The sequence below is a fragment of the Bombina bombina genome, chromosome 9 (assembly GCF_027579735.1).
Source record: "Bombina bombina isolate aBomBom1 chromosome 9, aBomBom1.pri, whole genome shotgun sequence".
In the NCBI taxonomy this organism is placed as follows: Eukaryota; Metazoa; Chordata; class Amphibia; order Anura; family Bombinatoridae; genus Bombina; species Bombina bombina.
In genome coordinates, this window is record NC_069507.1 from 191190221 (window position 1) to 191212752 (window position 22532).

Below are 22532 nucleotides of genomic sequence, written 5' to 3' on the forward strand. Positions count from 1 at the left end.
GAAGTCTTGTCACGTACTTCTGTAGATTCCTGTCCACATACTCAGAAAGGTTACAGGATAAAGACCCTATTCCTGATATGATTGGCCTTCCTGGTGGATTGTTGATGGACTTGTGAATCTTTGGTAGTTGGTAAAATACCGGGGTTATTGGATGTGTGACTCTGATGTAGTTAAACTCCTTATTGTTCAGTATTCCTTGTGTCTTTGCTTTCATTAGTAGGTCTTCTAGTTCTTCATTATACTTTATTGTTGGGTTGTTGCGGAGTCTTTGGTAAGTTTTCGCATCACTTAGAATCCTTCTACATTCTCCTTCGTATTTTTCTCGGTCCATTACGACTATCCCGCCACCTTTATCTGCTGGTTTGATAGTCAATTCATGATTTCTTTCCAGTTTTTTTATGGTTTCTATTTGTGACCTTGATAGATTTTGTTTGATTTGGTTTGTTTTCTTTAAACTCAAATCTCTAATGTCTCTGCATACATTAGATTCGAATGTCTCAATAGCACATCCTTTGCTGTTCACCGGATAGAATGTTGACCTAGGTTTTAGATCAGTATGTACGTATTTTTCTTCCACATTGTGTTTCTGTTGTGTTGTGAACATCTCATTTGGTGACTTCATAAAGAATCTCTTCAGCGTCAGTTTCCTGACGAATTCCTTTACATTTATGAATGTTTGGAATTTATTCATCCCTTTTGCCGGAGCAAAACTTAAGCCATAACTTAGAATGGACTCCTCTTTCTCTGACAACGATATGGAACTCAGATTATATATCCCTTTTATCTTTGTCTGTTTTTCTGACCTGTTGTTCTCTTTTAATTCTTGGATTTTGCTCCCTTGTTTATCAGCTTTCCTCTTTAATTTTAGACCCCCTCTTTTTCCTCTGTTTGCTTTCTTTTTATCATAAGACCTTCTGGTTCCTCCAGGTCTTTGTTTTTCCTCTTTAGGGCGAGTCTTTCTTTCTCCCTCTCTTTCGGGGGTTGGGGACTCTCCCCTAAAAAAACTTGATTGGAGGTGGAGGCGAAATCTGGAATAGTAGTACGTCCAGGGTTCTTCTCATTCTTCTGATTTTGGGGTGTTTGATTATATTTATAGTAGTCAGGATCTTGGTTCCATTGTGAGATATCCCCTCTGTGTCTATCATGGTGTCGTGGGGGTTGTTCCCTCCTACTATGTTTTTGATATGTTTCTCTATGGTCATTGTATGTCTTCAAGTCATAAGTGTTATCTAGATTGTCATAGTGGTGGTTCCTCCCCTCGTGATTGTATGTATTATATCTGTTATCTGAAAAGGATATTCTCCTTCCATGGGTATTTCTCATTGGGGATTCTCTCATATTTCTATGCTCATATTGATTACTATACTCATTTCTCTGATATGATCTATTGTGATGATAGTGTGATCTGTTGTTGTAATGAGATCTGGGTAGATGGTTGAAAAAATGGTTATGTTTTCTATTTTCAGTGTTTTGTCTGTACCCATATTCTCTCCTATCATTGCCCCTGTAATTTCGTAGGCCTCCCTCATAGAAATTATCTTCCTGTCTATAATAGTGAGAATTGTTGTTAAAATTATTGTAATAACCTTTGTCTCGTGGTGTTCTCCTTTGGGGGTATTGTTGTTCATTGTATCTCCTATATTGATTCTTTTGTGTAACTGTGTTATATTCGTATCGTCTATTGTTATGTGTGTCCTTCCCCCAATTGCTGGGAGTTTCCATATTAGTGGCCTCTGAGTCGTGTTGGAAAGTATTATCCTTAGATGTTACTCTATCTTGGTTCAAGGGATCTTCTGTTTCCATATCTTTCAGTTCATTCTGTGTTTTAACTTCTAGATCTCTATTTAGTTTTCTTGTCTTTTTATTTATAATGTCTTCCCTGATTTTAGTAACTCTTTTAACCAGATTCTCTTTTCTTTCTGAAATCTCTTTCGATTCGGAATCTGTCGTATCGATGTTATTTATCATAACTTCATCATCTTTGATCTCTTTATCTAAATTATTAATTAGAAAGGATCTGTATTCGATGATGAGTTTGATTAGTTGTCTGGATGTTTCTAAAAGTATGTGTGCCCATTTGTCTGCAAATTGTGGGTCAGTTAGTTGAAAGGCACAGTCTTTCTTAACCATAAGGCCCTTAGGGATAATGTCAAGTTCCAAACATTTATTCAAGAATGATATCTCTGCCTTATATTTGACTTCTGATGTTAAAAGTTTCTCCAAATTCTTAAAAATGGAAGCAATGTCTAAGTTATCTTGGTCATTATGATTGTTCGTATAGGACGATATGTCTAAAGTGATGTCTTTTCTTAATGTAGTAAATATGTCCATATCGGGTCTAAGAGTGGGGTGATAGTAAGGAAGCCTATAGGAGTGATGTCAGAGCATCTATCAGCACCGCTCCCGGGTCCCTGGACCTGGATCCGTAACAAGGAAGCTTGGCGTTCTGGCGAGACGCCATGAGATCCAGATCTGGTTTGCCCCAACGATGAATCAGTTGAGCAAAGACCTCCGGATGAAGTTCCCACTCCCCCGGATGAAAAGTCTGGCGACTTAGAAAATCCGCCTCCCAGTTCTCCACGCCTGGGATGTAAATCGCTGACAGGTGGCAAGAGTGAGACTCTGCCCAGCGAATTATCTTTGAGACTTCCAACATCGCTAGGGAACTTCTGGTTCCCCCTTGATGGTTGATGTAAGCCACAGTCGTGATGTTGTCCGACTGAAATCTGATGAACCTCAGAGTTGCTAACTGAGGCCAAGCTAGGAGAGCATTGAATATTGCTCTTAATTCCAGAATATTTATTGGGAGGAGTTTCTCCTCCTGAGTCCATAGTCCCTGAGCCTTCAGGGAGTTCCAGACAGCGCCCCAGCCTAGAAGGCTGGCGTCTGTTGTTACAATCGTCCAATCTGGCCTGCGAAAGGTCATCCCCTTGGACAGATGTGGCCGAGAAAGCCACCATAGAAGAGAATCTCTGGTCTCTTGATCCAGATTTAGTAGGGGGGACAAATCTGAGTAATCCCCGTTCCACTGACTTAGCATGCACAATTGCAGCGGTCTGAGATGCAGGCGCGCAAATGGTACTATGTCCATTGCCGCTACCATTAAGCCGATTACTTCCATGCACTGAGCTACTGATGGGTGTGAAATGGAATGAAGGACACGGCAAGCATTTAGAAGCTTTGATAACCTGGCCTCTGTCAGGTAAATTTTCATCTCTACAGAATCTATAAGAGTCCCTAGAAAGGGAACCCTTGTAAGTGGTAATAGAGAACTCTTTTCCACGTTCACCTTCCACCCATGCGACCTCAGAAATGCCAGAACTATCTCTGTATGAGACTTGGCAGTTTGAAAACTTGACGCTTGTATCAGAATGTCGTCTAGGTACGGAGTCACCGCTATGCCTCGCGGTCTTAGTACCGCCAGAAGTGAGCCCAGAACTTTTGTAAAGATTCTTGGAGCCGTAGCTAATCCGAAGGGAAGAGCTACAAACTGGTAATGCCTGTCTAGGAAAGCAAATCTTAGGTACCGATAATGATCCTTGTGAATCGGTATGTGAAGGTAGGCATCCTTTAAGTCCACTGTGGTCATGTATTGACCCTCTTGGATCATGGGAAGGATGGTACGAATAGTTTCCATTTTGAATGATGGAACTCTTAGGAATTTGTTTAGGATTTTTAAGTCCAAGATTGGTCTGAAGGTTCCCTCTTTCTTGGGAACCACAAATAGATTTGAATAGAATCCTTGCCCGTGTTCCGTCCGCGGAACTGGGTGGATCACCTACACAGCGTAGAAACGCCTCTTTCTTTATTTGGTTTGCTGATAACCTTGAAAGATGAAATCTCCCTCGTGGAGGAGAAGTTTTGAAGTCCAGTAGATATCCCTGAGATATTATCTCCAACGCCCAGGGATCCTGGACATCTCTTGCCCAAGCCTGGGCGAAGAGAGAAAGTCTGCCCCCCACTAGATCCGTTTCCGGATAGGGGGCCCGCTCTTCATGCTGTCTTAGGGGCAGCAGCAGGTTTCTTGGCCTGCTTGCCCTTGTTCCAGGACTGGTTAACTTTCCAGCCCTGCCTGTAACGAGCAACAGCTCCTTCCTGTTTTGGAGCGGAGGAAGTTGATGCTGCTCCTGCCTTGAAGTTACGAAAGGCACGAAAATTAGACTGTTTGGCCTTTGATTTGGCCCTGTCCTGAGGTAGAGCATGGCCCTTACCTCCCGTAATGTCAGCTATAATTTCTTTCAAGCCGGGCCCGAATAAGGTCTGCCCTTTGAAAGGAATATTAAGCAATTTTGATTTAGAAGTCACGTCAGCTGACCAGGATTTAAGCCATAGCGGAGTTCTTAGCCGTAAGTTTGGTTAAATGTACAACGGCATCAGAAACAAATGCGTTAGCTAGCTTAAGTGCTTTAAGCTTGTTCATAATTTCATCCAATGGAGCAGTGCGAATGGCCTCTTCCAGAGACTCAAACCAGAATGCCGCCGCAGCAGTGACAGGCGCAATGCATGCAAGGGGCTGTAAGATAAAACCTTGTTGAACATACATCTTCTTAAGGTAACCCTCTAATTTCTTATCCATTGGATCTGAAAAAGCACAACTATCCTCCACAGGGATAGTGGTACGCTTAGCTAAAGTAGAAACTGCTCCCTCCACCTTAGGGACCGTCTGCCATAAGTCTCGTGTGGTGGCGTCTATAGGAAACATTTTCCTAAATATGGGAGGAGGGGAAAAAGGCACACCAGGTCTATCCCACTCCTTGCTAATAATCTCTGTAAGCCTTTTAGGTATAGGAAACACATCAGTACACACACCGGTACCGCATAGTATCTATCCAACCTACATAATTTTTCTGGAATTGCAACCGTGTTACAATCATTCAGAGCCGCTAATACCTCCCCTAGCAATATACGGAGGTTCTCAAGCTTAAATTTAAAATTAGAAATCTCTGAATCCAGTCTCCCTGGATCAGATCCGTCACCCACAGAATGAAGCTCTCCGTCTTCATGTTCTGCAAACTGTGACGCAGTATCTGACATGGCTCTCACCTCATCCGCGCGCTCTGTCCTTAACCCAGAGCTATCGCGCTTGCCTCTTAATTCTGTCAATTTAGATAATACTTCTGTCATAACAGTAGCCATGTCTTGCAAAGTGATTTGTAAGGGCCTCCCTGATGTACTTGGCGCCACAAAATCACGCACCTCCTGAGCGGGAGGCGAAGGTACTGACACGTGAGGAGAGTTAGTCGGCATAACTTCCCCCTCGTTGTCTGGTGATAACTTCTTTGCATATAAAGATTGACTTTTATTTAAAGTAACATCAATGCAATTAGTACACAAATTTCTATTGGGCTCCACATTGGCCTTTAAACATAGTGAACAAAGAGATTCATCTGAGTCAGACATGTTTAAACAGACTAGCAATGAGACTAGCAAGCTTGGAAATACTTTTCTAAATAAATTTACAAGCAATATAAAAAACGCTACTGTGCCTTTAAGAAGCACAAAAAGCTGTCACAGTTGAAATAACAATGAACCAAAATAGTTATAGCAACCAATTTTTCACAGTAAATGTATTAAGTTAGCAAAGGATTGCACCCACCAGCAAATGGATGATTAACCCCTTAATACCCAAAAACGGATAACAATTTAACAATTAACGTTTTTCTCACAGTCAAAACACACTGTCACAGGTCTGCTGTGACTGATTACCTCCCTCAAAATGAATTTTGAAGACCCCTGAGCTCTCTAGAGACGATCTGGATCATGGAGGATGAAGTAGACAGATTGTGACTGAATTTTTACTACGCAAAAAAGCGCTAAAATAGGCCCCTCCCACTCATATTACAACAGTGGGGAAGCTCAGATAACTGTTTCTATGCAGAAAACAAAGATGGCCATGTGGTAAAAATCATGCCCCAATAAGTTTTATCACCAAGTACCTCACAAAAAACGATTAACATGCCAGTAAACGTTTTAAACATACATTTTAAAAGTTATGAAGTGTTATTAATAAGCCTGCTACCAGTCGCTTTCACTGCAGTTAAGGCTCATACATTATTTCAGTATTAACAGTATTTTCAGAGTCAATTCCATTCCTTAGAAAAATACATTCAGTGTACACACACTCATCAGCCTAATACCAGTCGCTATCACTGCATTTAAGGCTGAACTTACGTTACATTGGTATCAGCAGTATTTTCTCAGTCAATTCCATTCCTCAGAAAAATAATTTACTGCACATACCTCATTTGCAGGGGGCCCTGCATGCTATTCCCCTCTTCTGAAGTTACCTCACTCCTCAGATGAGAACAGCCAGTGGATCTTAGTTACGTCTGCTAAGATCATAGAAAACGCAGGCAAATTCTTCTAATGCTGCCTGAGAACAAACAGCACACTCCGGTGCCATTTAAAATAACAAACTTTTGATTGAAGAAATAAACTAAGTTAAAAAACACCACAGACCTCTCACAGCGACCTATCTTTAGTTAGGCTGCAAGAGAATGACTGAATATGACATGTGAGGGGAGGAGCTATATAGCAGCTCTGCTTGGGTGATCCTCTTGCAGCTTCCTGTTAGGAAGAGATATATTCCATAAGTAATGGATGACCCGTGGGCTGACTACACTTAACAAGAGAAATATATATATTTTTTTTTTTTTAAATATATGTATATATCTATATAGCTAGATATGTAGATAGATAGATTTACACATATAAACACAAATTTCCATATATATATATATATATATATATATATATATATATATATACAGGGAGTGCAGAATTATTAGGCAAATGAGTATTTTGACCACATCATCCTCTTTATGCATGTTGTCTTACTCCAAGCTGTATAGGCTCGAAAGCCTACTACCAATTAAGCATATTAGGTGATGTGCATCTCTGTAATGAGAAGGGGTGTGGTCTAATGACATCAACACCCTATATCAGGTGTGCATAATTATTAGGCAACTTCCTTTCCTTTGGCAAAATGGGTCAAAAGAAGGACTTGACAGGCTCAGAAAAGTCAAAAATAGTGAGATATCTTGCAGAGGGATGCAGCTCTCTTAAAATTGCAAAGCTTCTGAAGCATGATTATCGAACAATCAAGCGTTTCATTCAAAATAGTCAACAGGGTCGCAAGAAGCGTGTGGAAAAACCAAGGCGCAAAATAACTGCCCATGAACTGAGAAAAGTCAAGCGTGCAGCTGCCAAGATGCCACTTGCCACCAGTTTGGCCATATTTCAGAGCTGCAACATCACTGGAGTGCCCAAAAGCACAAGGTGTGCAATACTCAGAGACATGGCCAAGGTAAGAAAGGCTGAAAGACGACCACCACTGAACAAGACACACAAGCTGAAACGTCAAGACTGGGCCAAGAAATATCTCAAGACTGATTTTTCTAAGGTTTTATGGACTGATGAAATGAGAGTGAGTCTTGATGGGCCAGATGGATGGGCCCGTGGCTGGATTGGTAAAGGGCAGAGAGCTCCAGTCCGACTCAGACGCCAGCAAGGTGGAGGTGGAGTACTGGTTTGGGCTGGTATCATCAAAGATGAGCTTGTGGGGCCTTTTCGGGTTGAGGATGGAGTCAAGCTCAACTCCCAGTCCTACTGCCAGTTTCTGGAAGACACCTTCTTCAAGCAGTGGTACAGGAAGAAGTCTGCATCCTTCAAGAAAAACATGATTTTCATGCAGGACAATGCTCCATCACACGCGTCCAAGTACTCCACAGCGTGGCTTGCAAGAAAGGGTATAAAAGAAGAAAATCTAATGACATGGCCTCCTTGTTCACCTGATCTGAACCCCATTGAGAACCTGTGGTCCATCATCAAATGTGAGATTTACAAGGAGGGAAAACAGTACACCTCTCTGAACAGTGTCTGGGAGGCTGTGGTTGCTGCTGCACGCAATGTTGATGGTGAACAGATCAAAACACTGACAGAATCCATGGATGGCAGGCTTTTGAGTGTCCTTGCAAAGAAAGGTGGCTATATTGGTCACTGATATGTTTTTGTTTTGTTTTTGAATGTCAGAAATGTATATTTGTGAATGTTGAGATGTTATATTGGTTTCACTGGTAAAAATAAATAATTGAAATGGGTATATATTTGTTTTTTGTTAAGTTGCCTAATAATTATGCACAGTAATAGTCACCTGCACACAGATATCCCCCTAAAATAGCTATAACTAAAAACAAACTAAAAACTACTTTGATATTAATGAGTTTTTTGGGTTCATTGAGAACATGGTTGTTGTTCAATAATAAAATTAATCCTCAAAAATACAACTTGCCTAATAATTCTGCACTCCCTGTATATACAGTATATACACACACACATACACATATTTAGACATACTGTGTGTGTATATATATATATATGAGGGTAATTAGTTTATTTTAATGTTTTTGATGTGTTTTGTGAAAACATTTTTTAACACTTACACTTCTTCAGGTCTCAAGTTGTGCTAAAAATGTCAACTTGTAATATGAGCGCAAGTTAGCACGTTCACAATCTCCATTTAAAGTATAGGTTGCACTGGAGCAACTTCTCTGGTAAATGCAATTTACCATGGACATGTGATATCAAGTCGCTCACTAATGTTAGCGCTGTCCAGCAATATTATGTATCGCATCTTACATTATCATTAGCATGCCACATGTAATCTGGCCCAAGGAAAATATTTAAGTTAATAGGAACATTCTGAGTCTTCATAAACAAATAAAACTCCTGACAAATGACAAAAAAGTGCATCTTCCAAAACCTTTCAAAGTGTCTTGAGGATTTGGCTTCCACATATGATAAAATGCCAAATTCTGCGTTAATAGTTCCAGTACATCTGGTACTGGAGCCACAGATATAAAAGCCATGTGGGTACATTAATCAAGCAAGATGCTTAAGAAGTTAAGAAGCAGTGGTCATAAGATGGCATTTAGCGATGTCGGGCGGACATGATTCGCTACAGCGAACAATGTCCGTCCAACATTTGATAAATCGGCTCCATGTAATTAGTTACAAATTAGAAATTCACCTAGTGTGGATTATAACAAGCTAAAATTAACCTTTGCTTCTGCCTTGTCTCTTGCAAAACTGCAAGGCATGAAAAAAAAAAAGTTAAAGTCATTCTCATATATATATATATATATATATATATATATATATATATATATATATAAAAAAACATTTACACACAGAAGGATAAACGTGGAAACTTAAACTCTGCTCCCCGTGCATTGTCTACATCTCATTAATTAGGACTTCTAAAAAAAAAAAACATTTTGATTCACTTTTTTTCTGTTTTGTGGGGGAGGGGATGCAAGGTTTAAGTTTTTAAAGTTAGACTTACACCATTGTCAGCCAAAGCCCACTCATTGAAAAAAACATCCTTGCATGCATTAGTGAAGACAAAACAAAATCCTCAAGGGATCTAGTAAGGCTTCTATAGAATTGCCAGTAGCACCATAAGTTGAAGTTTCTATTCCATAAACTAACATGTGTTTTAAAAATGAAACACACACATCAGTCTAAATACAAATAAATGTCTTCCTACACATACAAGCAACAAAAAAGAAAGAATAGCTCAAAAAACTGAAACCATTCTTTTCTTTAGCAAAAACACAAGGGAAGGGCAAATGCTAGCTTATCAAAGTATCAAGCAAGAGATGCTTCTAGGGTTGTCACGGTCATGTTTTCCTCTACAGTTTGAGTTTCACATACTGCAGGGAAGAACTTAAATGGTGATGCTGAACAGCACTATCCATGTTCCTTTCTGCACACCCTGCAAAATGGGTAAATCATACCTGTTCTGGAAAACATGGCTAAGTTGCATCCCTGCAGCATTCTGTCTACAAACCTGTCTGAGGACAGCAACGAAAGCAATAGTATAGGGTTGCCTAAGTGACCCTCTAAATCTTCTGAAGCAGTGTTACCACATTCCTGTTCACAAACCTGGAGGCAGGCCTTTGGGAACTGACTTCTATGGTGAGTAAATTAAATTTGTTAGTAGAGTAGTTCAATGATAAATAACTTACAATAGCATAGTACTTTAGTAATAAATATTTTAATATCATATATGACAAATATATTTGTTATATATATATATATATATATATATATATATATATATGTAATACTTAAACAAGAAAGGTGTGAGAAAACAGAATTTATGCTTATCTGATAAATTACTTTCTCCAACGGTGTGTCCGGTCCACGGCGTCATCCTTACTTGTGGGAATATCTCTTCCCCAACAGGAAATGGCAAAGAGTCCCAGCAAAGCTGGCCATATAGTCCCTCCTAGGCTCCGCCCACCCCAGTCATTCGACCGACGGACAGGAGGAAAAATATAGGAGAAACCATATGGTACCGTGGTGACTGTAGTTAGAGAAAATAATTAATCAGACCTGATTAAAAAACCAGGGCGGGCCGTGGACTGGACACACCGTTGGAGAAAGTAATTTATCAGGTAAGCATAAATTCTGTTTTCTCCAACATTGGTGTGTCCGGTCCACGGCGTCATCCTTACTTGTGGGAACCAATACCAAAGCTTTAGGACACGGATGAAGGGAGGGAGCAAATCAGGTTACTTAAACGGAAGGCACCACGGCTTGCAAAACCTTTCTCCCAAAAATAGCCTCCGAAGAAGCAAAAGTATCAAATTTGTAAAATTTGGCAAAAGTGTGCAGTGAAGACCAAGTCGCTGCCTTACATATCTGGTCAACAGAAGCCTCGTTCTTGAAGGCCCATGTGGAAGCCACAGCCCTAGTGGAGTGAGCTGTGATTCTTTCAGGAGGCTGCCGTCCGGCAGTCTCGTAAGCCAATCGGATGATGGAACACCAGATAAGGCGGAGAACACTGCAAAGCAGATAACTCTGAAACTCTTCTAGCAGAAGAAATAGCAACCAAAAACAAAACTTTCCAAGATAGTAACTTAATATCTATGGAATGTAAAGGTTCAAACGGAACCCCTTGAAGAACTGAAAGAACTAGATTTAGACTCCAGGGAGGAGTCAAAGGTCTGTAAACAGGCTTGATCCTAACCAGAGCCTGAACAAATGCTTGAACATCTGGCACAGCTGCCAGTCTTTTGTGTAGTAAGACAGATAAAGCAGAGATCTGTCCCTTTAGAGAACTTGCAGATAATCCTTTCTCCAAACCTTCTTGTAGAAAGGAGAGAATCTTAGGAATTTTTATCTTATTCCATGGGAATCCTTTGGATTCACACCAACAGATATATCTTTTCCATATTTTATGGTAAATCTTTCTAGTTACCGGTTTTCTGGCCTGAACCAGAGTATCTATCACAGAATCTGAAAACCCACGCTTTGATAGAATCAAGCGTTCAATCTCCAAGCCGTCAGCTGGAGGGAGACCAGATTTGGATGTTCGAATGGACCCTGAACAAGAAGGTCCTGTCTCAAAGGTAGCTTCCATGGTGGAACCGATGACATATTCACCAGGTCTGCATACCAAGTCCTGCGTGGCCACGCAGGAGCTATCAAGATCACCGAGGCCCTCTCCTGTTTGATCCTGGCTACCAGCCTGGGAATGAGAGGAAACGGTGGAAATACATAAGCTAGGTTGAAGGTCCAAGGTGCTACTAGTGCATCTACTAGAGTCGCCTTGGGATCCCTGGATCTGGACCCGTAGCAAGGAACCTTGAAGTTCTGACGAGACGCCATCAGATCCATGTCTGGAATGCCCCATAATTGAGTTAGTTGGGCAAAGATCTCCGGGTGGAGTTCCCACTCCCCGGATGGAATGTCTGACGACTCAGATAATCCGCTTCCCAGTTTTCCACACCTGGGATGTGGATTGCAGATAGATGGCAGGAGTGATCCTCCGCCCATTGTATTATTTTGGTCACTTCTTTCATCGCCAGGGAACTCCTTGTTCCCCCCTGATGATTGATATACGCAATGGTCGTCATGTTGTCTGATTGGAATCTTATGAATCTGGCCTTTGCTAGCTGAGGCCAAGCCCTGAGAGCATTGAAGATCGCTCTTAGTTCCAGAATGTTTATCGGGAGAAGAGACTCTTCCCGAGACCATAGTCCCTGAGTTTTCAGGGATTCCCAGACCGCGCCCCAGCCCACTAGACTGGCGTCGGTCGTGACAATGACCCACTCTGGTCTGCGGAAGCTCATTCCCTGGGATAGATGGTCCAGGGTCAGCCACCAACGGAGTGAATCTCTGGTCTTCTGATCTACTTGAATCATTGGAGACAAGTCTGTATATTCCCCATTCCACTGTTTGAGCATGCACAGTTGTAATGGTCTTAGATGAATTCGTGCAAAAGGAACTATGTCCATTGCTGCAACCATCAACCCTACTACTTCCATGCACTGAGCTATGGAAGGACGTGGAACAGAATGAAGAACTTGACAAGTGCTTAGAAGTTTTGACTTTCTGACCTCTGTCAGAAAAATCCTCATTTCTAAGGAATCTATTATTGTTCCCAAGAAGGGAACTCTTGTTGACGGAGACAGAGAACTTTTTTTCTATGTTCACCTTCCATCCGTGCGATCTGAGAAAGGCCAGAACGATGTCTGTATGAGCCTTTGCTTTTGACAGGGACGACGCTTGTATTAGAATGTCGTCCAAGTATGGTACTACTGCAATGCCCCTCGGTCTTAGAACCGCTAGAAGGGACCCGAGTACCTTTGTGAAAATCCTTGGAGCAGTGGCTAACCCGAATGGGAGGGCCACAAACTGGTAATGTTTGTCCAGAAAGGCGAACCTTAGGAACTGATGATGTTCTTTGTGGATAGGAATATGTAGGTACGCATCCTTTAGATCCACGGTAGTCATAAATTGACCTTCCTGGATAGTGGGTAGAATCGTTCGAATGGTTTCCATCTTGAACGATGGTACCCTGAGAAATTTGTTTAGGATCTTCAAATCCAAAATTGGTCTGAAGGTTCCCTCTTTTTTGGGAACTACGAACAGATTTGAATAAAATCCCATTCCTTGTTCCTTTATTGGAACTGGGTGTATCACTCCCATCTTTAACAGGTCTTCTACACAATGTAAGAACGCCTGTCTCTTTATTTGGTTTAAGGATAAGTGAGACATGTGGAACCTTCCCCTTGGGGGTAGTTCCCTGAATTCCAGAAGATAACCCTGAGAAACTATTTCTAGTGCCCAGGGATCCTGAACATCTCTTGCCCAAGCCTGAGCAAAGAGAGAGAGTCTGCCCCCTACTAGATCCGGTCCCGGATCGGGGGCTACTCCTTCATGCTGTTTTGTTAGCAGCAGCAGGCTTCTTGGCCTGCTTACCCTTGTTCCAGCCTTGCATAGGTTTCCAGGCTGGTTTGGGCTGTGAAGCATTACCCTCTTGCTTAGAGGATGCAGAATTAAAGACCGGTCCGTTCCTGAAATTGCGAAAGGAACGAAAATTAGACTTATTCTTGGCCTTGAACGGCCTATCTTGTGGAAGGGCGTGGCCCTTTCCCCCAGTGATGTCTGAAATAATCTCTTTCAATTCTGGTCCGAAGAGAGTTTTACCTTTGAAAGGGATGTTAAGCAATTTTGTCTTGGATGATACATCCGCTGACCAAGACTTATTCCGGTCCGTTCATGAGGGCTCAGCTGTAGCCCTCAGTTTGAATATCTTGGGATATTCAAACTGAGGACTACAGCTGAGCCCTCATGAACGGACCGGAATAACCAAAAGTAAAGACCGGAAAACATCAGCGGCTTTGAGTAAGGTCCACTCGTTGAGGGTCAGATCATTACAAACAAAGAAGACAAGTGAGTTATCTCTCTACACACGGAGATCCAAGACATGCTGCAATCAAGGTAAAATGGTGTTGTTACTAAAGTTGTGAAAGACAGCCTAGCGAGGTGAGCGGAGGCATAAAATCTCAGAAGCCATAATTCCTTGAGGCGTCACGTTGTGATACAATTGCAACACTATAACAAATGTCAACTTTGATGAACTTTGCAGCTTACCAAAAACTGTTACAAATGTTATCCCACCCCTAGAGTGTTGAAAAACCTTCTCATTTAAATACCGCTGACAACATTTCATTCATACGAGCAAAAGATAAGCCCGCTATACGGCTAGAATACTGAAATCCTTAAAGCAAACAAACACAAGTTAAGAACATTATCACAAATTTCTGAATACAATAATTTTGGATATAGAAAGGAGCTTGTTTACATAAGGACATTTAAAATATTGGCCAATATTTAATACACAAGTGGGCCCACGTTCGTATATTTATATTTTGTTATCCGGTACTTTTCTAACGGTTATTTCAGTAAACATATTACAAATGATAAATTTTTCTATGTCGTTATTTATTATAATTTGTGCATACAATTGTGTGGAATTCCAATAGACAGTGTCCCTCATATGGTAATACTAGTTTGTTGATTTTAACCTATAATCTGGTGCTGGATATAGGGAACTAAGTGTGAAAAACATGTTTTTTCACACCTTTCTTGTTTAAGTATTACATTCAATATTCCTTTTCCCTCCGTGCACAGGGTGGTTCTGATATTAACTTACAAGTCAGACCACTCGAATGATTTAGAGTGTTAACTATATGAGGTGGTGCGAACCAGATAAATACAAAACATATATATATATATATATATATATATATATATATATATATGTCACATTTATACAGACCTGTTGCCATGAACCTATGTGTGGCCAGAAGAAGTTGTGGAGAAATCTTAACTTTTATCTCGCTGTCTGAGAGCTTGAAGAGTGAAAAGTCATGCTGCTTCCTCTCTCTGTGAGGGATTCTCTCTTTTTTTCTGTTATCAGCTGTAAGAAATTATATTGCAATACAATTAACCAGGGTTATTTCAGAAGGTTTATGTATAAACAAATTAGTACAGTTTGAAATTTTCATAAAATATCAAATTATATATTCTCTAAAATAATCATAGAGATCGCTTAGTCACTGATTTCATAGCTAACTATTGCATTCCGTTTCCATCCACACCACTGCTAACCCATCTAAATGCATATTAGGTTATCTGGACAGACCTGCATTCTTTTTCTAGCGTTATATGTAACTATTTTTGTTACTCATGTTTGTTAAAGGCACTGCTTTATTTTGTTGTGAAATGTAATCAAGATGACAGATATGAGTTTTCATGCAAATGACTTTTAACTTTTATTTTTTAAAGGATTTTAATTTCTTTAAAATTGTAATTTGGCTACACTGGAGGAACCGGAAGGGGAGGAGCTAGCAGCAAGATGGATGCTGGCACGCTGCTCTAAACTAAAGGGCAATATCGATCACCCCCCACCTGCGCTTATCCTTGGCCAGAGAGAACCTACCTGGTCTGGATACTTTCTAGCAGAAGCCGGCTCCTCAATTGCAGACTGACTCAGGAGCAGAGTCATTACGCCAGGAGGCGTTCTCGCACATATCCACTGGGTCTAAAGCTATACAAGAAGTGTGGTGGAACCAGCCTAAAGATAACGGCCAAAGGAAGGGAGACAGAGTTGCTGTTGTGGAGGCAGAGATCACGGAGGTGTCCGAGATCGGCGGCCTCGTTACTTACTGCGACCGGTGATCCCCCTCGCCAGAAGAGCCAGGCGCAGCCCACTATCATAGCCAGGACAACACTGCAGCAAGTTCCAGATAGTCCCGCACGCTGGAGGCGTAGATCCGCATAGCCGTAAGCCTGAACATTCGAGGACCAAAGCGAGGCTTGGCAGCGTGAGGACGCTGAAGTCAAACTGGTACTACGGCGAAACTCTATTGCAGGAAGTGCCGTATGCGGGAGGCAGGTACCAGCGGAATTGGGAACCGGAACAACTGAGAACACAGGAGACTCGGAGGAGAGAGGACGCACGAGTAGAGCTGGTATCAGGGGCAAGGTCTTCACTGCTACGGCCTGGTAAGATCTTCTGTTTATTCTCTCAAGCTGGGTCAAGCCAAGAACTGTTGCCTTATAACTCGCTATAAAAAGTTGCATGTAGCAAGGTTAAAGGGGCTTTAATTTACTCTAAAAGCAAAGGGTAATTAGTAACTACACACATTTAGTTCTACGAATTTGGACTGCTAAATTTTGGTTCCTGGGGACAGTTAATATCCTGGACATATTAGAGAGACGCTCTCCGGACTTATAAGCTGGCAAGTGTAAAGAGGCCTCTCTGAAATATAAACGGACTGTGGAGACTCATAAAGGAATAATTATCATTCTAACACCAGATCTATATGACTATACAATTGATTTGGTGGGTCCAAGGTGTTCAGAAGATAGCAGGAAATTAAAGGCTAAGGGTCTCAGAAGTTATTGGCTCTTATAAGCTTTGAAGATACTCCATACCTATCTGAGTATTAGATAAAATTCAACCCTTAACGTGCTGATTCTATACAAAAAGACCTTAGAGTTGACTATGTGTGTAACAAGTCCCTTGGTATATATCTAGACAATCATTTCCTTGTTTTGTTTATTTGATTTGATAATTCTGCTCAACAGTTAATGATTGATTGAGAAAGCTCCTCTGTTAAGTGTGCTGGGGTTTTTTTTTTGTTTGTTTTTTTTCTCTCTTATGCTTAGCAGGGGCTCAGGTTAAAAGCTTTTTATGATAAAAATCTTTTTTCAGGGAAAGGAGTCTGATAAGTTTATAAAGGCTGGTTTAAAGGTTATTGCACTTGGTCTTGAGTATAGCAACCTTTAAATAGAGGGTATTCTAGACTGTTTCTTTTTTCTATAGCGAATAACAAATTTCTTAGATAAAGTGACTATTCTGTTTATTTTGTTTGGAATTAGCAGACTGAGATCAATACAATTTTCTGTAGGTGGTATTTACATATTCACCTGGTTTTTCGTAGGGAGTCCATTACTCTGCTCCCAGAATATGTTAAAAATTTAGAGGGCATCCTCTTCACAATAATTGTTCTTTAGGCTAAGCAGACAATGACCTAGATTTGGAGTTCGGCGGTAGCCGTGAAAACCAGCGTTAGAGGCTCCTAACGCTGGTTTTAGGCTACCGCCGGTATTTAGAGTCATGTAGGTAAGGGTCTAACGCTCACTTTTCAGCCGCGACTTTTCCATACCGCAGATCCCCCTACGCCATTTGCGTATCCTATCTTTTCAATGGGATCTTCCTAACGCCGGTATTTAGAGTCGTTTCTGCAGTGAGCGTTAGAGCTCTAACGACAAGATTCCAGCCGCAGAAAAAAAGCAGGAGTTAAGAGCTTTCTGGCTAACGCCGGTTTATAAAGCTCTTAACTACTGTACCCTAAAGTACACTAACACCCATAAACTACCTATGTACCCCTAAACCGAGGTCCCCCCACATCGCCGCCACTCGATTAAAATTTTTAACCCCTAATCTGCCGACCGCCACCTACGTTATACTTATGTACCCCTAATCTGCTGCCCCTAACACCGCCGACCCCTATATTATATTTATTAACCCCTAACTTGCCCCCCACAACGTCGCCGCAAGCTACTTAAAATAATTAACCCCTAATCTTCCGACCGCAAATCGCCGCCACCTACGTTATCCCTATGTACCCCTAATCTGCTGCCCCTAACATCGCCGACCCCTGTGTTATATTTATTAACCCCTAATCTGCCCCCCACAACGTCGCCGACACCTACCTACACTTATTAACCCCTAATCTGCCGAGCGGACCTGAGCGCTACTATAATAAATGTATTAACCCCTAATCCGCCTCACTAACCCTATCATAAATAGTATTAACCCCTAATCTGCCCTCCCTAACATCGCCGACACCTACCTTCAATTATTAACCCCTAATCTGCCGACCGGAGCTCACCGCTATTCTAATAAATGGATTAACCCCTAAAGCTAAGTCTAACCCTAACACTAACACCCCCCTAACTTAAATATAATTTACATCTAACGAAATAAATTAACTCTTATTAAATAACTTATTCCTATTTAAAGCTAAATACTTACCTGTAAAATAAATCCTAATATAGCTACAATATAAATTACATTTATATTATAGCTATTTTAGGATTAATATTTATTTTACAGGCAACTTTGTAATTATTTTAACCAGGTACAATAGCTATTAAATAGTTAAGAACTATTTAATAGTTACCTAGTTAAAATAATTACAAATTGACCTGTAAAATAAATCCTAACCTAAGTTATAATTAAACCTAACACTACCCTATCAATAAAATAATTAAATAAACTACCTACAATTACCTACAATTAACCTAACACTACACTATCAATAAATTAAATAAACACAATTGCTACAAATAAATACAATTAAATAAACTATCTAAAGTACAAAAAATAAAAAAGAACTAAGTTACAGAAAATAAAAAAATATTTACAAACATAAGAAAAATATTACAACAATTTTAAACTAATTACACCTACTCTAAGCCCCCTAATAAAATAACAAAGCCCCCCAAAATAAAAAATTCCCTACCCTATTCTAAAATACAAAAATTACAAGCTCTTTTACCTTACCAGCCCTGAACAGGGCCCTTTGCGGGGCATGCCCCAAGAAGTTCAGCTCTTTTGCCTGTAAAAAAAAACATACAATACCCCCCCCCCAACATTACAACCCACCACCCACATACCCCTAATCTAACCCAAACCCCCCTTAAATAAACCTAACACTAAGCCCCTGAAGATCTTCCTACCTTGTCTTCACCTCACCAGGTATCACCGATCCGTCCTGGCTCCAAGATCTTCATCCAACCCAAGCGGGGGTTGGCGATCCATAATCCGGTGCTCCAAAGTCTTCCTCCTATCCGGCAAGAAGAGGACATCCGGACCGGCAAACATCTTCTCCAAGCGGCATCTTCTATGTTCTTCCATCCGATGACGACCGGCTCCATCTTGAAGACCTCCAGCGCGGATCCATCCTCTTCTTCCGACGACTAGACGACGAATGACGGTTCCTTTAAGGGACGTCATCCAAGATGGCGTCCCTCGAATTCCGATTGGCTGATAGGATTCTATCAGCCAATCGGAATTAAGGTAGGAATTTTCTGATTGGCTGATGGAATCAGCCAATCAGAATCAAGTTCAATCCGATTGGCTGATCCAATCAGCCAATCAGATTGAGCTCGCATTCTATTGGCTGTTCCGATCAGCCAATAGAATGCGAGCTCAATCTGATTGGCTGATGGGATCGGCCAATCGGATTGAACTTGATTCTGATTGGCTGATTCCATCAGCCAATCAGAAAATTCCTACCTTAATTCCGATTGGCTGATAGAATCCTATCAGCCAATCGGAATTCGAGGGACGCCATCTTGGATGACGTCCCTTAAAGGAACCGTCATTCGTCGTCTAGTCGTCGGAAGAAGAGGATGGATCCGCGCTGGAGGTCTTCAAGATGGAGCCGGTCGTCATCGGATGGAAGAACATAGAAGATGCCGCTTGGAGAAGATGTTTGCCGGTCCGGATGTCCTCTTCTTGCCGGATAGGAGGAAGACTTTGGAGCACCGGATTATGGATCGCCAACCCCCGCTTGGGTTGGATGAAGATCTTGGAGCCAGGACGGATCGGTGATACCTGGTGAGGTGAAGACAAGGTAGGAAGATCTTCAGGGGCTTAGTGTTAGGTTTATTTAAGGGGGGTTTGGGTTAGATTAGGGGTATGTGGGTGGTGGGTTGTAATGTTGGGGGGGGGTATTGTATGTTTTTTTTTACAGGCAAAAGAGCTGAACTTCTTGGGGCATGCCCCGCAAAGGGCCCTGTTCAAGGCTGGTAAGGTAAAAGAGCTTGTAATTTTTGTATTTTAGAATAGGGTAGGGAATTTTTTATTTTGGGGGGCTTTGTTATTTTATTAGGGGGCTTAGAGTAGGTGTAATTAGTTTAAAATTGTTGTAATATTTTTCTTATGTTTGTAAATATTTTTTTATTTTCTGTAACTTAGTTCTTTTTTATTTTTTGTACTTTAGATAGTTTATTTAATTGTATTTATTTGTAGCAATTGTGTTTATTTAATTTATTGATAGTGTAGTGTTAGGTTAATTGTAGGTAATTGTAGGTAGTTTATTTAATTATTTTATTGATAGGGTAGTGTTAGGTTTAATTATAACTTAGGTTAGGATTTATTTTACAGGTCAATTTGTAATTATTTTAACTAGGTAACTATTAAATAGTTCTTAACTATTTAATAGCTATTGTACCTGGTTAAAATAATTACAAAGTTGCCTGTAAAATAAATATTAATCCTAAAATAGCTATAATATAAATGTAATTTATATTGTAGCTATATTAGGATTTATTTTACAGGTAAGTATTTAGCTTTAAATAGGAATAAGTTATTTAATAAGAGTTAATTTATTTCGTTAGATGTAAATTATATTTAAGTTAGGGGGGTGTTAGTGTTAGGGTTAGACTTAGCTTTAGGGGTTAATCCATTTATTAGAATAGCGGTGAGCTCCGGTCGGCAGATTAGGGGTTAATAATTGAAGGTAGGTGTCGGCGATGTTAGGGAGGGCAGATTAGGGGTTAATACTATTTATGATAGGGTTAGTGAGGCGGATTAGGGGTTAATACATTTATTATAGTAGCGCTCAGGTCCGCTCGGCAGATTAGGGGTTAATAAGTGTAGGTAGGTGTCGGCGACGTTGTGGGGGGCAGATTAGGGGTTAATAAATATAACATAGGGGTCGGCGATGTTAGGGCAGCAGATTAGGGGTACATAGGGATAACGTAGGTGGCGGCGGTTTACGGAGCGGCAGATTAGGGGTTAAAAGTGTAATGCAGGGGTCAGCGATAGCGGGGGCGGCAGATTAGGGGTTAATAAGTGTAAGGTTAGGGGTGTTTAGACTCGGGGTACATGTTAGAGTGTTAGGTGCAGACGTAGGAAGTGTTTCCCCATAGGAAACAATGGGGCTGCGTTAGGAGCTGAACGCGGCTTTTTTGCAGGTGTTAGGTTTTTTTTCAGCTCAAACAGCCCCATTGTTTCCTATGGGAGAATCGTGCACGAGCACGTTTTTGAGGCTGGCCGCGTCCGTAAGCAACTCTGGTATCGAGAGTTGCATTTGCGGTAAAAATGCTCTACGCTCCTTTTTTGGAGCCTAACGCAGCATTTTTTTGGACTCTCGATACCAGAGTTAAATTTATGGTGCGGCCAGAAAAAAACCCGCGGAGCGTTAACAGCCCTTTTACCGCCGAACTCCAAATCTAGGCCTATGTCTGTAGAATATTATATTTGATGTATGCTTTGTTGTTTCTTTTTCTTTTTCACTTTTTCTTTTGAACACACACACTTTGAGATAAAGAAAAAAAAATTTTTTTTTTTTGGACACTTTACACATTTCTAGATTTGTTCTAGCTTGGTTAGACTGCCAGACTTTGTGGTTTTATAGCACAAATACACCCTTTTTTTTGGTAGCATATCCTAATTGGATATAGACTCAAAATTCACTTAAAAGGATCCAAGATCAAGATAGAGTGTTACATTCTAATTAATTATATTTTATGTAGGATCTAGTCCAATTTTTGACACTAATTCACTTAATACATGGAAAGATTTATTTCACACACTAAATCCACCTCACCCATCATGCCACCAAAATCAAGAGAAAAAAAGCTCAAACCCAATGAGAGTAGCTCAGAGATACTTAATCAGAATGATACAGGGGCGAGTGGTTCAGATAATGCTCTACTAATTCAACAGATCTCAGAACTGGTGATGCCACAATTTGAAGCTTTAAAATCAGAAATGGTAACTGTCACAAATGAAATTAAACAGTTTTCAATCCGTATGAACGAGGTAGAGACTAGAGTATCTGATGTAGAAGACAGACTTACAATACAAGACCAGATGGCCAATGCACATGATGTTAAACTTTCAGTGCAAGCTAAAATCGAGGAGTTAGAGGATAGGGCGAGGCGCAATAACTTGAGGGTCATGGGACTACCGGAAACTGCGGAGTACCATGATCTGATTAATTTTGCTGCCACTCAGCTCCCAAAACTAGTAGGTAGCAATATAGAGAACGTAAGGATACCGATAGAGAGAGCCCATAGATTGGGCCAGCCTAGAAGGAGTTTAGAGGGACAGTCAAGACCTAGAGTTGTTATCATCAAATTCCTAAATTTCCAAGATAAATTCCATATCCTTAGACTATATCGTAAGAACAATAATATTATGATAGGACCCAACAAAATTCTATTATTTCAAGATTTTTCGTTGGAGACCCAAAGTAAGCGCAGGGAAATGGCTCCATACTGTTCCCGTTTGATTAAAGCCAATCTCAAGGCAAGATTAGTTTACCCAGCTAAGGTGATATTAGAGAAAGATGGTGAAACTCACAGTTTTACAAAGCCTGAAGAGATCAAGTCATTTTGTATAGGAATATAACTAAGGTATCTATCTTGAGAGAATGAGTCTAAAAAAGGGAAACAATGGTGATCTCTAAAGAGATGGAGATAAACATGATAAAGGTAGTTGGCTTTGTGAACGGGAATCCAATCACAAAGAACCTAGAAGGGTGGAAAGGTGGGATAGTGGTATCGCTTGTAGGGAGGGAGGGTGGGACCCCTCTCTTACCTTCCCCTTTTTTATTTATAAATATATATTCCTTTTATTTTCTTTGTAT

The 22532-nt window shown here is 40.7% G+C and overlaps 1 protein-coding gene across 1 annotated transcript in view; it reads right to left on the minus strand.

The window, feature by feature from the left end:
* Window positions 1–22532, minus strand: part of CNNM1 (cyclin and CBS domain divalent metal cation transport mediator 1) — a 421587-nt gene that overhangs the window by 363696 nt on the left and 35359 nt on the right. The window contains exon 3 of the mRNA XM_053692543.1: window positions 14636–14776. Within this exon, the coding sequence (XP_053548518.1) occupies window positions 14636–14776 (141 nt within the window). The remainder of the gene's footprint in view (window positions 1–14635; window positions 14777–22532) is intronic.